The 17,324-nt window shown below is 34.4% G+C and overlaps 1 protein-coding gene across 2 annotated transcripts in view; it reads left to right on the forward strand.

Moving 5' to 3' along the window:
* Positions 1–15,841, forward strand: part of LOC106154695 (uncharacterized) — a 29,623-nt gene extending 13,782 nt beyond the window's left edge. For both annotated transcript variants that reach the window (XM_013529148.2, XM_013529157.3), the window contains exons 18-30: positions 45–228; positions 7,925–8,153; positions 9,264–9,444; positions 9,713–9,812; positions 10,156–10,356; positions 10,969–11,091; positions 11,207–11,570; positions 11,731–11,875; positions 12,616–12,750; positions 12,978–13,078; positions 13,602–13,704; positions 13,984–14,070; positions 14,533–15,841. In XM_013529148.2, coding sequence (XP_013384602.2) covers positions 45–228; positions 7,925–8,153; positions 9,264–9,444; positions 9,713–9,812; positions 10,156–10,356; positions 10,969–11,091; positions 11,207–11,570; positions 11,731–11,875; positions 12,616–12,750; positions 12,978–13,078; positions 13,602–13,704; positions 13,984–14,070; positions 14,533–14,724 — 2,145 coding nt within the window. In that variant the 3' untranslated portion in view covers positions 14,725–15,841. The remainder of the gene's footprint in view (positions 1–44; positions 229–7,924; positions 8,154–9,263; positions 9,445–9,712; positions 9,813–10,155; positions 10,357–10,968; positions 11,092–11,206; positions 11,571–11,730; positions 11,876–12,615; positions 12,751–12,977; positions 13,079–13,601; positions 13,705–13,983; positions 14,071–14,532) is intronic.
* The last annotated feature ends 1,483 nt before the right edge of the window (positions 15,842–17,324 follow it).

Consider the following 17,324-nt stretch of genomic DNA (forward strand, 5'->3'; position numbering starts at 1 on the left):
TAAAGAAATTTGTGAATCTCTAAATTGTCTGTTTTTATTTCTAGATCTATCATCTGCAAGATCACCAGAAGTATCTACAAAAATTAGTTGAAATGGCTTCTGGAGATGTGGTTCATCATGGAGACATTGTGTTAGTTGAGAGATTACAGCAGTTGAAGGAGAGAGGCAATGACTTGGAAAATATGACAGCAACTGTTGTGACCCTAGCCGATGTGATTGCGCATACAGGTATTTTCAGATGTCTTTATTACTAGCTATGGAAAATATTAAAATGAGTGAGAATTAAATTTATAGCGAGATTCCTAATTCACAATATTTTTAATTGCTTGACATGGCAGTTTCTGCTGCTTTAACCATGACCAGTATGTGTGGTTGCTGAGAAGTTGCTTTAGTTGCAGATGTGTATGTTTCTTTCACTTGGATAACTGAGAAATATTGTCACTAAGTTTGTTTGGGCTGTATTTTTATTATTATTATTATTTATTTATTTATTTATTATTTTTTTTGCTCTCCTTGTTTAATATGAGTTTGAGTATGACCTTTTCCTGTATTCTCAATTATAAAAGACACCAGATTAAACAATGCATACCCAGTTCAGCACACATTGTTAATCAGTGTCAATACAACAATCAATTCTCCTACAGGTCTGCACTACTGTGGAGAGAGTGGCTGTTACTAAGATCACTGTTTTTTGCCTTTTGCGAAAATTTGATAAAACTGGATAGATAATTATAATTTTAGCAACCCTTGCATCTTTGAAGTGATTTTTTATGTTGTTTTTATCCTGATTGATGACTTGCGTGGACTCTCAGTAATGAAAGTGTGGATTTCATTATTTGTTATTATCCCTCTTTCATTTTGTTTGAATAGCACAGACCTATTGTTTGGAAAACAGGAAAGCAAGGCAAAATGTAAAAATAATTACAGGAATGCCTTTGTAAGAGGAATGAATCATTATTTGACAGTTACCTTATATCTTGGAGTGTTAACATTAAGGTTGGCTTAATGATACCTGATGAAATATCATGAGAACCTCTTTGTACCATGCTAACACCATTTTCAGTGTTGGAACAAAATTGAATCTGGTACATAAGGAGAACCCTGCATTTTTCTTTGGTTGTGGTGTATTTTAAAAATATTTTTCTCATCATTTTTATACAAGCATGAACATGCTTTTTTCTGATTCATTCAATAACCTAGGGAAGATACTTTTGGAGAATATGTTTTCTTTTATATTAAATAATATAAATTTTTATATACACTGTGTGTGTGTGTGTGTTCTGATTACCTGTGTCTGGACATGATATTGCTGCCATCATTCAACACATTTGTACATCCCAATTGCCAAACTGTATTTGTGGTTTTTTATTGACTGATTTTTAAAAAAATTTACTACCATATTTGATGATAAGTTAGGTTGAGGTCAGAGTCAGCACCATAAGTTAATTTTTGCAAAATTGTTTTTACCCTATTAGTAAAACACTGTATTTTAGTGCAATGGTACAGCTTGGCCTAGAAGGAACTGCCTTTATGATCAAAGATAATTTCTGCTGTATTTGAATATTACTTTAAGTTGGCGTGTAGACATGATTACAATAACAACTGATCCCGATGTCCTGATTTTATTTAATTTTCTTTAATTGCTTGTTATTTACATTTTGCTTTGGTCTGTGCTCTCTGAATGCTCTTCAGTTTTTCATAAACAGTTAGTGTTCCTTGGTTATGGATTTTGATAAACATGAAGAATATGACATTCTGGACATGTCAGTGCTGTTGCCTGCTGATCCGTTTTTATACTAAACAGAAGAAGTCTGCACAGAGACTGGTTCCACTTGATCCCCCTTGCAACACCTGCAGATAATCATCTTGTAAGCTCTGCGGTACTTTGTGTTCATCAGTCCATAAATGACAGCATTGGTACCAAATCCCATCCAAACAAGGAGATTTAGGCCATTTATTATCCATGTTTGCAAATTCATGGCTGTTGAAATTAAGATGAGGATAAGTGGCACCACGTAGAAAATCAGGAAACTAATAACAACTGCTAATGCTAATTTGGTGAGTTTCACATCCTGCTTGAACTGGGAACTAACATTCTGTGCTTCTTTGCTTATTTTGATAACAAATGCTATTTTTACATGACAGAAAAGCATAATGCAGAAAGGTATGATAACAGTTACAGTGAAATAAATCAAACGTGCTTTGAAATCAGTTATCAAACACTGCTGAATAATTATTGCTAGTCCAGCTTGCTTTGGGTTACTTATTCCTCTTGCTATGGCTACTATGGTCACTGGTATAAAAACTGAAATGAATACTAAGGTTTTAACCACAAGATTTCTTTTCTGGTATTCATAGTACTGTGTAGGCCAGGCAACAGCAAAGCAACAATTTATGGTGAAGCATGCGTTTCCCCATATGCTAGTGCAGGCAAGGACCCAGAAAAAAGCTGCTAAAAAGTGACAAAACCCCTCATCAAGACCTTCTTGCGTTATTCTTAAGTATGCTGTGAAAGGCAGGTAAAACATGGCTATTGTCAGATCAGCCATTGCCATGGTCACTATGAATGGTGAAACAGGCATCTTACGCAGATGTTCTGTTTTAAAAGTAGCTCCAAGAATAAGGATATTAGTAAAAATGCCTGAAATGATGATTGGTAAGGACAGGTATCCAACCACTTGTCTCTCCATTCTCAAGGTATCCAACTCCCCAGTTGTGTTCATACTTGTATTGTCAAAGGAACTTTGGAATGCATTGATAGTTGCCATGTAACAAAGCTCTGAAAAAAAAAGGTTATAGAAAGAAACATTTAAGTAAATCTTTTATTTCTGTTTAACTTGGAAATGATCTACAGAATTTAACTTGGGAAAGATCTGCAGAATTTATATTTAAATCCGCAACTTAGATGAAAACAACCTGATTTGGTTATTAGTTTTCAAATTGACTATTGTTCAAGAGGTTGAGAAAGGAATATACTGAATATGCCTATTTTATCATTTTATGAATTCATTTTGACTTAAATATTTATTTAATCAAAGAAAAAGTAAACAGTTATTTTGTGTGTCAGTATAAAAAGAGTGCTGTAGTTGATATGCAGCATTATAAATCTTGACTAAAATACTTGTTATGGGGTTACCTGTAAAAAATGAGTACAGTACGTATTAGATCATACACTGAGGCAAAAAATTAGTTTTATCTAACCGAAACTGATTATTGATCTCTTTATGCAAAATGTTTGATGGACAAGTGTTTTGAAACTGATTAAGAACCTCAAGAAAAAAACATTTTAAAAATATAAAAGAAACGTTTTTAGTGAAGTGTTTCCTGCTTACCAATTATGTTGTTTATATTCTAACAGTGTCTTCATTCTCCTCTCATTGGCTTTTTGACAAAGAAAAAAAGGTAATTCTATAATTCCATGCAAAAATTTTGTCTGGTGCCTATTGTTTTCATTCCGTTTCATTTGATAAAACTGTTTAATTTTTACTCACCAAATAACTTCCTTGTCCTTTAATATGTGTTCTTACTACACAAGATTCAGTCTGTGTCGCTGGTAGTCACAAAAGTCAGCTGGCGGTATTTTTATGAAGACGAATCAGGCTTTCCAAGAACCAATGTCCACTAAGAGATCAGAAAAGCCTATTGTTGTGCAGACCTATGGTATTGTTCAAGGAAATGTGACGTGACATTTTTCATTATGGAGAAATTAATTTGAGAAATGGTTGTCATATTCGAGATGACAATAAGATAAATTACTGTATTTTTCATTTGCTTTTTTTTTTTTTCTTTTTTTCATTTTTTTTTCTTATCCTTTGCCTTAAAGGTCATATTATACTGTCTCTAGTCATCCCTCTGTTCATCTGTCCATCCATCTGTTAACATTTTTACTGTTCGGGGGAATTTCTTTACGCAATGATTGATTCTGATGTGCAGTTGTGCATAAATAATTATGATTGTTCCAGTCTTTTATCTTCGAATCTAGAAAAGATACTCAAATTGCTCCTATTTAACTTAAGGATATTGTCACCCTTTGCCCAAAACTCCTTATGTACTGCCTTAAATATATTTTTTGGGGTAATAAATAATTCTTCATTGTTCAGTGACTAAATTATTAACATTTACACATATGCCATCTTACGGGTGATGTCATATTTGTGATTTTGAGGTAAAAACTGAAAAACCCGTTTCTCAAATTTCTCTTTTACCTGAGCACCCACCGTCACTGTTTCAACTCCAAAATCCTGCCAATGATTTTTCTTTAAAGTCTTAGTTTAGATTTTATCTTTGATAAAGCAAAATAATACCTTTGTTTAATGAAAATCTGTAATTAGGGGTAAAAACCAAAATGTTTGACGGAACTTCATCTTGTTTGGCACTGGCAAACGCGAGAGATGAATTGGCCCGTTTAGGTAAAGAATGATCTCCGTAGACCGGGTCTTGGCGTCCACGGCTGATACCGTCATATAATCAGCGAACTGAGTAAATGTTAGATATTTTCTGACGCGTTTTTTCACCTCTAATGCTTTCTTTTGCCAATCTTTCATAACTTTACTACTACATCTACGTGCTATGTCCAACATAATTTTTTGGTTTTCTGTTTCTCCTTTTAATGACAACTTTTCCAGTGTAAGACTGGCAATTTGAATTTCGTCTGCTAAACATTGCAACTCTTTAGCATAACTAACTCGTTTGCCATGTCTGAGATTTTCAATGAGAGCATTGGCAACCAGATGATCATTACCAAATCTTTCTTTTAGTATTTCTCTTGCTTTTGTCTAACCTTCTGATCCGCCTATTAATACACAGTTCTTAATTGCATCTTTCGCTGGTCCAGACGTAAATTGAAGCAACCTATTTAATCTGGTTTGAGGATCTTTCACATTTGATTCAACAATCTCTTCAAATAAGGTAATAAAATAATGATAATCTTTGGCATTGCTACTGAAAATGTCAATATTGCATCGTGGTACATTTAAATATGAAATCAAAGTTGATTCACTTGCAGGCTGTACTTCTGTTGTGCTCTTTACACCTTTCAAAAAACCCATACCAAGCTTAACACATTCAATAAAATTGTTTTCTACTTCGCGAAACCATGCTTCGCTTGATTCAACTTCATCATCATCAACAAGTAAACTATGAAATTGATCATGAACTGAGTCAAATGATGAAAAAGTGTCTTTAAGCTTATCTAGCTTACTTGCAACTATTCCAGAGTCCTCCTCAGCTACGGCTCTTTCAACTGCCCCAATACATCTAGTGACCGCGCCCTTACGCGCTCTTCTCGCCCTGCGTAGATCTTCCATTTTCTCTAGTACACTCATATTGTCGGCGTGGTGGAACATTCACCTTCCTCTGTAACACGAAGACGGGACCAGGCGTTGGACACAAAGACACAGACAGGTGGCTCACTGGGAAGGACTCGGCATTCGAATATCACTGGCAGGGACTCTGCTTTCGATTTCACTGTTGAACAACTCGGGATTCATATCTCATTTTTTGGTAGCCTTTATTTCACATCATACATACAGGTAAGACAAGTAACAGTGTACAGTTTATGGTGTATGGTGAAACTAAAAATTAATGAAAATAAAACACAATGAATGAAAATAAAAATGATAATACTAACAATGGAGTACAGTTAATGGTGAACATGAGCAAAGTAAAGGCATAATTTATGATTCTATAATGAACAAATAAATATTTAAATAATAATAACTTACTCAAATTGCAGCTACATAAACTTGGAGATAATCCAGATGTTCACAAAAAAAATATATATACATATATGATGGGCTAGCCCCCATGTGCATCTGCTGACAAATCACGAGTGGTCTCCACCCCAGTATGATCTGCTCATTACTCCCTAAATCATTGACCCGTCACAATGGGTCACTGGTAGTATACTCTCAAAACTTATACAATACAAAAACACTGTTCTCTAAACGAAACAAACAATGATAAATACTGATAATAATATCCTAATTACAACAAACAATAATAATAACAACAATTATTATTTAAATACATTTGTTTTACTTGTTAACTTATTTTGCCGCATGGGTTGGCAACATGGCACCTTTAAAAAAAGGTGTTAATTTTTTTTTAAGTGTTAGTTTAGATTGTATGTCAGATCCAGCTTTGCTGAGATAGCTGACGATCAGGTATATTTTTAAATCATTTATAGAAGATATCAATATACAAAAAGCAATTTTTACTTGTACCTTTGCTTTCTATTTTCAGGATAAAATTTTAGGATTTTATTAGTCAGATGTAAAACATAATTATAGGATGTTATTAGTCAGTAGTTAGATGTTATTGATTGTTTACTGCATTAGGTAAAAAGTCATTTGCAATTAAATATTGCGTTGTATTTTTGCCTAGGGAAGAAACAAATGTATCATAACCTTCATCTATTGATTGTGCTTGACAGTTTGTCCTTCATGTAATTGCTGCAGTACAACACTTTTTTACAGATAAGTTGTGTTTACAGATGAAATCAGATAAGTTATCAAATTTGCATTCAATTCCAAAGACAATCAGAAACCAGTCACCAAATATATGAAGGCCAGAATTTAAACACAGTCACTTGTTGAAATTTTCTTAATCATTGACTCCAAAAGCAGTTGACTTACTTCAACTTGACCTTATATCCCGGAAGATGTAAGAGTTTTGATAAAGTTCTTTTGTCTTTGGCATTCAAACATGACATACATGATTTTGTTTTTGTTAAATTCATGTAATGAATCTATCCATCAACTGGTAAACCAATATCTCATGCAGAATGACAAACCATTGATTTAGCTCAATCTGATGTCTCTTATTTCAAATGATAAAAAAACATTAGGTAACACATAGCGTTTTTTCTGTGCACTGAGGTGAACCTTTTCATTATTCAGTGTTTGATTTGACAGTTATTCTATAGAAATGAAAAAGTAAAGTAAAAAGACCGACCGGATGACCTTGTGGTCAGAGTGTCCACTTCTTTATTTGATGATATGAAAACTTGAATGGGTTTTAGAGTTTTCTTAGTCATCAGAACAGTGATCACTGTAACTCTGGAATAGTACCACAATACAATATTTCAAAAGTTCCTTAAACAGGATGGTTGAGATTTAATAAGCAAGAAATGTTAAATTAAGCATTTATTCAGTGGTTTCCTTCCTACTGGGGATCAGTTTTTTGCAAGTAAAGGTCTAATAAAAATTGAGGTACTGAGTATTGAATGTGAAATGAGGCTACCTTCCTTTTCAGAACTTTTGATCAGTTTATAATGTTTGGTTATATTTTATCATCATGTTGTAGACACAGTGTCTTATTATAGATTTGATTGAAAGGATGTAGCATTGATGTTCCTTGAGACATACATGTGATAAGTCATGATGGAAAAGTTATTGCAGTTGAAGTAACTAGCACTGCAATTAGAGTGGTAGATGTTGTGATTAAGATGTTGGTATCACAATTGACATTGTGTTGAACTTTGATTGATTCTTTTATGTGCTGACCTTGGTTGTCCATGTTCTTGGCCTCCCCTCCCTGAGTTGACTTTGGCTGTCTATGTTCTTGGCCTCCCTTCCCAGAGCTGACTTTGGCTGTCCATGTTCTTGACATTCAGTATGAATGTTGTTTTCTGTTTAAAAATTGTAACACAGTCCTTTATAAATTTTTGTTTCCGGTTGTCATTCTACCAAAACATGCTACCATTTCTGGAATTTTCGACAAGCTACTTATAATTTTTCTGAATTGCGTTAGTGTGTCCTTTAACCATTATTCAGTTACATTATTACTTTCCCCAAGGTGCTTTTTCTTTCTCTTTTTTCTCGAATATTAAAAAAAAAAACATAATTGGAATGTGCACAGTACTAAAAATGTAGTGTAATTGTCAGTCTGCTCAAGTAATGAAAAAATATTCTTCTTTTTGCAGGTGGTACTGATGAGCTGGACCAGTTAGACAGTGTTTGTTTTGAGTGGGTTGCTAAGGTTTGCAGTATTCTCAATTTGGTTAGCCTGGTACATAAACAGAGCATCCCACATGTCATAATGCTGGTACATGGTGGTAGTTCCTCTGGTGCAAGAAGCAGTCAGGCTGAGATCAAAAAGTTTACAGAGGAAACCATTCGGTGGCAAGAGATGGTTAATTGTGTTGTGCATGGGTAATTCCCCCTTCCCCTAAACATCTTTCTCTCTCTTTGCTCTTACGTCACCCATATTTCCTCAAGTAGAGAGTTGAACACTCTCACTGTGAAGAAATATTTCAAAGAGCATACCGTAGGAATATTAATAGTGAAAAAGTGTCCATGCGAAGAATTAGATTATTCTTGATGTCTCTTTGATCATGCTGCGTTCCATTTGTTTGTTGATGGGATCACTGCCTTGCTATGTTAGATTAAATCCTACTAACAGTGAAAACCTTTGTGTGATTGGCTTCTACATGTCTTAGTATTTTCCTACAAGAACCCATGTAACAACAGCATAGGAAAGCAGCATTCTTCCATTGACCAGGACTGGGAATGACAAAACTTGGCTTATCATTCAGCTTAAGCCATTTGGATAGCCATACTTGATTGAAATTATTCCTGTGCATAACTTATTTTCTGCATGATTAAATGTTTTTTGTCACTGTTTGAGTTGTTGTCAAGCAATTCCACCATATTGGATTTGCTTGAAACAAGCAAAATGTTTCTTAAAGTATCTGTTTATGTTTTACAGTTTTCATCCCTCTCCAATTCGAACTGCATTCCCCTTCAGTCAATCACAACAGATTATTCATTTTAACTTCATATAATTGTCAACACATCCTGCATATTTAGTTAAGAGAAATAGTTTATTTAACTAGCCTACTGTAGACAATCAGTTTTGTCATATTGTTTTATTGTGTAATTTACCAATGGCATTTTCACAGAAAATGAAATTATATCTATGTAAATTCCCCTCAAACAATCATGACCGGTTGATCATTTGGGCTTGTAGAATTGGCAACATATTATACAGATTCATTTTGGTTGTATACATTTTGCATAACCATGACAACAAAATTATAAGTATTTTGGTGAATAATGCATACTTCTTATGATGACCCCATTCAGGTATCATCTCAACAACAAAACGGCATTTTCCTCATTTCATTTGCCCCTTGAATGATCACCTTTTGAAAAGGGGAACTTGGATTTCAGTCAACTCTGTGTTGTCACTGTATGTCCAAAAATTAATAAAAGTTTTAAACTGATTGCTGTCTTTAATATAAAAAAGTGTTTATATTCAAGGTTGGATGATCAATTCAGAAGTAACCAGGTGTCCACAGCAGCCTCAGCCATGGATGCCTTGACAAACCTCATGGCTGAAACTGTCCATGCTGCAGAGAATGCCCCAAGTGCCATCACCACTGCTGACTGCCTGTATGCTGAATGGAAGATCAAGATGTTGCAATACCAGTGGGCATGCAAGGTAGAATTACTGTAATTACATAAGTTTTGTGGAAGATTGCAGAGTTGCAATAAGACACTTAATTGATGATAGTACTCCATAAAAATGACACAGCTGGAAAATGCTAGCAGATTTATGATAAATGATTTTTGTTCTTGCATCTTTACAATCCACTTCAACATCAGTATGAATGCAATCTTGGCTGTTTTTTCCTAAGTATATGATGCACAAATATTTTTTATTTTCATTTCTCACACCTTCCTACAGCTGTGTATCTTAACCATTTCAGGTGCAATTGTTGAAGCAGTTGATAGATGATTTGACTGCTGATGTTTCCCATTTTCCTGAAAAATTGGCCAAAGCTGCCATTTTGACACACTGTGCTGCAGGTAAACAGTTCTACACTTTGGTTCTCTATTTAGAAAATAAATGTCAGAAGGTAAAATGTTTCTATCTGTTATGCAGACTACATACAAAGTACTGTGATGGGAATCTATGCTGCCAATATGTGTTTCATCTCATGGAGAGATGCTTATAAACATAACAAAACTGGATACTATAACTAAAAGAAGGTCACTCTTGGTCATTCTCTTTGGATTGACTTTTATGATTCTAGGAAAGTATGTCATTGTAAATGTAGCATTGGTGGAATTTTTTCAGAGGAAATTATTTTTACTGTATCAGTTATTTAATATTGGATGTTACAATGCATCACATTCAATATTTTTGTAGGTTCTCAAAAAGAAACCCATTTAAGTGATTTTAAAATGGCATCTAAGGAGATCCAACAGGCAATAGCAACCATTTCAAATGTTGCTCTAAAGATGGCAGAAACAGAAGAGGATTTGGATATAAAAGCCACAGTTTGTCAAACTGTCAATGATTTGGCAAGACTCACTCCAAACTTAACAGCATATGCAAGGGTATTGATGGGTAAGAGTTAATGTGAAAATTGAAATATACATCCTTTAAACAATCATTGAAAAGTTGTTTTAAAAATGGTGTGCAAAACCTTGTTTCAATTTTCAGCTAGTTTAAAGAGTTCAATCAATTTTGAGCTAGTTTAAAGAGTTCAATCAATTTTGAGCTAGTTTAAAGAGTTTAACCAATTAGGGCTAGTAGCTATTCAATTAGTTAATTTTATTGTCACAAGTTTTTCATGGTTATGAAAAGTTACCAACAAAAGTCAGTGTCATGATGATGTATTTATCTTTAACCTCTAGTCATTCGTTATTAGTTGTTGTGAATTAGTTAACAAGATAATACCTCTAGCATACAAATCAAATCATTTTAGATAACAAAAGCTTGTCTTCAGTTGAAGGTTATTAATTGTGGATTTATTGCTTGTTTTTGGTCTTTTGTCATAATGCAATAAATCCTGTACTTGGGTTGATTTCATAAATGGTAAATTGTACAAACATTGTCAAGTATCAAATTACATGATGGATGTTAACCCTTAGTAAAAATTCATTTGGGATTGTTCTCGATAAAATCCACTTTTTGTATGTTGAACATTCTGAGAAACCTCACTTGCATTTCTTGCAGACAACCCAAATGACCAGAGCATGCATGATTTCAGTAAGTTGAAGAGGCAGTGGGCATGTAAGGCCAAACTTTTGGTCACAGCAGTGAGTTCCTGCAAAAGGATTGACACAAAGACTGCCCAAGGTAAAACCATTTGTCAAAATACAACAACAACTGTTGCTTGAAATTGATGTTCTGTTAATTAATCTTATTATTTCTTTTTGCAACATTTCAAAAATATTATGAATTCATATTTTAGATGTTCAGATGGCGCTCTGTCCCAACACACCCCAGCTCCCAACTTCTTCACCAGTCAGAGGTGTGTCATTTTCTGTTGATGACACCCAAGCTTCAGATCTTCTTACTAGCCTCTTAGGGCAAATGTCACAGTCCCTGAATCTGACAGAATTAGGCAACTCTGTCAAGATGACCCCAATGAGTAGACTGGACACAAGTAATCACAGAAGTACACAGACTGTGAATACAGACAGTCCGGCATCACCTCAGCTACAGCCTACAACAGGTTATGGTCAGCAGTCACAGAAGGCCAAATTTAATGACCAGCACAAAGGCACGCCATCTGTAAAAGTACAAGAAAAAAGATCCAGTCCACTTGGAAGAGGGTAGATATTTTCATTGATTAAACAGATTGTAAACTGATTAAGACATTCAAAATATGTTGTTATATGAAATATAAGTCTATATTGATGACATAATTTTGCACATTATCTCATTTAGTGAACTTTAAAGGGATAGGCATATATCTTGACTATTCATCTGCAGGTCCCCAAGTTTCGCTAGTTTTTTAAGCCCCCAAAGTGCTGCAAATAGCTTCTCAGAACTTGGCAAGTCCAAACCTATGGAAGTGTGGAAACAGCCCCCTCAGTCTACAGAGAAATGGTCCCTAAAATCTGCACATCAGATTGCTGTAAGTATATAATATACAACAGGTTAATTTTGTAGCGCTACAGGTTTAATTGAAAAACAGTTTTGACTGACAGGGAAGGATACAATTTCTTTGATAATATGTGGATTATTAAAACAAACATAAGTTGTTGCTTTTAAATTCAATTATAGCTAGATTGTATAATTGACATAAATTGACTTTGAGTTGCAACTCCTCTTGCACATTTCCGTTATTCAAGTGCCAAAGTGAATAATGCTACCTAGATTAATGTGCTTGAAAGGTGGAAATCATAAAATGTCATTTAATGAAAACTTTGCAATGACATTTATGTGAAGGCAATTTGTGTCAACAATAAGAAATGTATATCCAGTACTTTGTGGGACAAGAATAAGATGGGTGCACAATTATTAGAATTGTAATTTTGAAACATGTGCAAAAGACATATCTTACAAATGTAATTTTTCCAAGACAACTGAAATGAGAGGTCTTCATTTTTCTTGCAAAGTTCATGTAACTTTATATGTTTGTAATAACATGACAATTGGGCACCTTTTTTGTATGTGTTTGTTAATGATAACATTCACAGATTTAGGAAGTGATTCATGTCTGTGATATGTGCCCTTGTGAGACTGGAGTAAACTGTTTGCTGCTCACAACCCCAAATATAGATAGAGGCTAGGGATGTTGGAGGGAGTGTTCTTCGTATCATATGTACACAAATTCAGGGGAACAATAATTATCTTTTGACCTTTGATTGTCAGGCTGCTGCCAAGTACCTCCAGTTGGAGACAGCCAAATGGGAGGATGACAGCAATCCAATAGTCAGGGTGGCCAAACAGATGTCAGAGCAGATGTTTCAACTGTCAGAGTTCACTAAGAAACAAGGACCACTGTCTGTAAGTTTATTGCTCTAGTTGTTTAGGAAAAAAGCAAAATAATAATGTTTAAATGGCCTATACAGGGTTTGATGTGTAAATTTCATTGAAATGAATTACACATTTTTAAAGAATTAATTAGTTATGCTTGTAAATCTTAATTTAAATTTATGTTTTGGAAAAGAGGATTAGAGGCATCTGGTAAGAAACAAAGGTTGTTTTTTCTATTCTTCACTGTCATCTTACAGGGCAAAGAAGATATGATCCAAATTTCCAAAGCAATAGCAAAAAATGGAGATGCAATTGTTCAATTTGCCAAAATTATTGCTGAGTATTGTGTGGATAAACGGTAAGCCATATATTCAAGTTGTAAAAATTAGTCATAACTACTGAGAAGTAAATTTGTTAGTGATGTTCATAGTTTTTGTTTTGGTCAGTCTTGAAACTCAATCTAAAGAAGATACCACTCTGAAATAAAATATACAAGGCTATTATTTATTATTTATACAAGCTATAATAATAGAAGTAATTAATTTCAAAATTTAGAAATCTTACTTTGTGTTATCTTAGTTTAAAAATTCTTTGTCACTTTTTGAATTCATTGACATTCATGGTTTACTTTTTCAAATGTTTGCACCTGTACAAACACAATTGAATAATCTTTTAGATAAAATTAGGGCACTCAGTATGAATGATACTAATTATATGTTAATTGAAAGAAATCTATTGCCATATATATCCTGATCTAGACCTTATTCAGTTTAATAATTTACAGTGCTATAAGTTGGAACAAAAATATCCCCTTGCAAAGTCCATGTAAGAATGATGATGGTACTGCAGCCTCATGTTAAGGAGAGTTGTTGATTTTGCAGGTTCTCAGAAGATCTCTTGGCCTATGCAGATCAAGTGCCAACTATCAGCACTCAGCTTAACATCATTGCCAGTGTGAAGGCTGCAACTCCAGAAGACAGATATGTACGTTTAATACTTTGAGTAGTATACTCTTATGGATATTAGTTGGGAGGATTTTTTCCTATAATCTTTGGTTGCCAAAATTTTAGCTCTTGTCCATGTTTATTTTCTTGTTCTTTAATTTAGTATTATTATTATTGTTATTATTAGTATTATATTGGGGTGTAAGTGTACAGCAACTACTTCTATGGTGTACAGTTTGTGAATAGTAAATTGAAGCCCTGTTGATTCATTTAGTGGGTGTTTCTGAATATGATGATCATTATGCACATTATGTCTTAGGCTGATAAAGTTTTGGTGAAGAATGCTGAGAATCTAATGCAAGCTGTTATGAAGACACTAAAAGCTGCAGAAGCAGCTGGTGTTAAGGTAAGAATATTTAAACTAACTAATAATTTTAAAAAGTTTCAATATGATTTGCATTTAATAGCAGCAGCAATCCTTATATGTTTGTTTTAATTCTTCACAAAAGCATTTAAGAAAATTTTAAAAAGTACAAACTATTATCACATGCAATAACAACATGACATAATGTTTAACTTTTGTGATTTACCAGTGGGTTGTAAGGAAAATTGCATGACCAGGGTTTTGAGATACAGAAAATTGAAAGTCCAGGGCAGGGGTGGGGGACATTCCTGTAAAAGCCATGTGGAAACAGCAGTAATTGCTCTTAAACAAGTATGATAGTTTTGGGACCCTGCATTTTAAATCACCCCAGACCCATTTACTGACTAACTTTTGTGTTTAATTGTTGCTGTCAGATTTGTGGGTGTAATTATCATAAGTATATTTCATGAAATGTAAAACAATAGGAATATTATTTATCTTTAGGGATTACGTCAGCCCCCACCAGATGCAGTGGATGAGAGTCAAGCAGTTGTACTGGCCACACAGTGGAAGAGGAAGTTAACCAGTCATCGCAGGCAGGAGGCCAGCACTGCAGATATGGATGAACTGGGCCTGCGGATGATTAACAGAAACACCTCTGGACCTGCATTGCAAGAGATTTTCATTCGACGCTGACAGATTTAAATCTTACTCGTGAAGCAATGAGAAATCATTATATTACTATATTATCTATATTTTATTACCAGTGCTTTTGATACCTTTTATTCTATTGTTATTTTAATGATGATTTGCAAATGTATATATGCTGTTGTGTATGGTTGCCATGTCGAGCTGCTTTAATTATTAAGAAGCATTGTTTTAGATATTGTGTGATATGCTAATCTATCATAAAACCAAGGTTCAAATGAAAATAAGTTACATACATGTATAAATCACTTTTTGGTCTATCCATTTTGAATGTCCTTTACATTTTAGCAATGAGTAATAGTGTTTATATATATATATAGGTATGGATAGCTAATACAATTAATTTATTTAAGTGTTCTTATCTCACTTGGGAGCTTTTCATTACTCATATACATATGAGAAATTGTTTTTCTTAAACAGGACTGCCTAACTTTGTCATCATATTTGGATTACTTGGCTGGGCCTTAAGGGTTCCCTCATTCTCCTTACTGGTCACAAATCCACTCTCTCTCCGACTCGAGTTACTTTGCTTTTAGAAAGAAAAGATTTAATTTGGTTTGGATTTCAAATGCTAATTTGGGAGGAGACTGTATTTTAGGTAGAAGATATGTTTTATCTCAGAGATGTTTCCTTTTTAAAGACAATTTTTGTTTTTATGCCAGTAAAAAACATTTTGTACTTAATTGTTACATCATTTTTATTGATTTATTTTAAAAAGATACTGGAAGTGGATATAGATAAATCTATTTATTCATTTACACATTGTGTAAGGTTTCTATATACAACTTAGATATTTGGACATTTTTTTATATATATATATTCTGTAACTATCTCAGAAATATTTTTAAAATCAAATTGTACAATTGACGCCTTCTGTATATGGTGTTTGATAACAATTAGAATTATTTACTTACATGGCTGAATCATTAACAATGTCAAGTATATTGTTGCTCTGCTTTAAAATATTGTGGTGTCAATTTTTATGGAATTTTTTACTGTAGGAATTTTACACTGTTTTTACACTGCTTCTTTGTTTTCTAAAAACCTCATGCAAGATTCTTCAGGGAATTTGGCTTTTTTTCAAATAATACATACTGGTACCACTTTTCTTTTTCCTGTAAATACCAAGTTGCTGATCTGTTTGCCCATCCGACAAGGAAACTGTTAGCAGTCTGGGCAGAAATTTCAACCAGTTAGGAAAATTACTGTTTACTTCAAATTGGCATAACTGAAACTTGCCTCTTGTCTTAGGCACTTTCACCCGTTTTCAATGGACTAGATTGCGTTTATTCCAAGCACTTGGAGGTCGTTGTGAGGATAGTGTTGTAGTTGAGAAGGGAGCAATGGAGCGATCTTCTTTCGAATAGCTCCCTTCTCAATTTAGAACATAGCATGTAAATGAAGAACAAGCACGACGGTATATCTGAAAGTTTTATAAATTTTGGCTTTTGCAGAGTCACAACCTTTGGCATCCACTTGCTTGAAAATAATATTAAGCTGGCTTGAACTGTATAGATCTAAGATGCCACTCGTATGTCCTCTAAATCAGTAATGTATCATTTGATGGCGAAAATGCATATTCATATCAATCACCGTATAGATCTTTAAGAAATAAATAAGTTATTATAATGATGCAGCTCTGAAGATCAAAATCCCTGAAAAGGGCTTAGGGGCCGTAGGTACGTCATTATAATAACTTATTTGTGGCGAAAATGAAAACGAATATAACGTAACGTCACCAAACAATAAGAAAACGTGGTTGTGACGAAAGAGAATAGTGCAACGCAACGTGAAGCATTTTACACCAGACGCAATGTATCAGTTGAAAAGATGTGTTCTTTTTGGGTTGCTTTAGCCGCTATTTATTCCCGTCAGATGGAGAACAGAAACCCTCTTCTGCACAATGCGCAGGCGAAAAAGAACGTAAGATTTTGCGGCGAAAACACAGTGATTCTGGAAACGGAAAACTTGCTATCGAGCAATCCAGGCCTATCATCAGAAGATAATAACTACATCCATAAAATAAGGGGAACAAAGAATGTGACGTTTGCTTCAGAAGTAAGTCTGAGTGCAGTAAATTCTCTACCGCCAGTGAAAGGATTTGGCTTACCGTTACCATTAGATCGCAGCATCGTTCTTCATCTTACGCCGCTCTACGTCCAGTACCCCAATTTCCAGGTACCAAGAACACAGCTGAAACGCTTCCGAGATCGAGTGGCTCTTTGGTGGAACACGAGTACAATGTCACTAAAATTTAAACCTCGACGAGACGGCACAGTTTTCTGCATACTCACTGTAAGAACGGGGTTATTTAGAAAACAAAAATTCTACGGAAATGTGTCTGTTGGTCATATATTTGAAACTCTCCGTTTGCGCTGTGTGGTGTACACGGGTGAAAATAGTGAAAATGACATTCAGCTGACTTATCCCGCTTTTGAATATGGGGATCATTGTTACATGGCAGGAACCATGCGTAGAACTGAACATACCACGGGCAACGAAAGGGTATGGCAGGCTAGGGTAGATAGGAATTATAGGTGACTGCGAGTGAATCTCGAAAGCCTACACCTACCCATTGTGTTTTAGGA

This window comes from Lingula anatina, chromosome 1, assembly GCF_051362555.1.
Source record: "Lingula anatina isolate TDL-2025a chromosome 1, LinAna3.0, whole genome shotgun sequence".
NCBI classification, from domain to species: Eukaryota; Metazoa; Brachiopoda; class Lingulata; order Lingulida; family Lingulidae; genus Lingula; species Lingula anatina.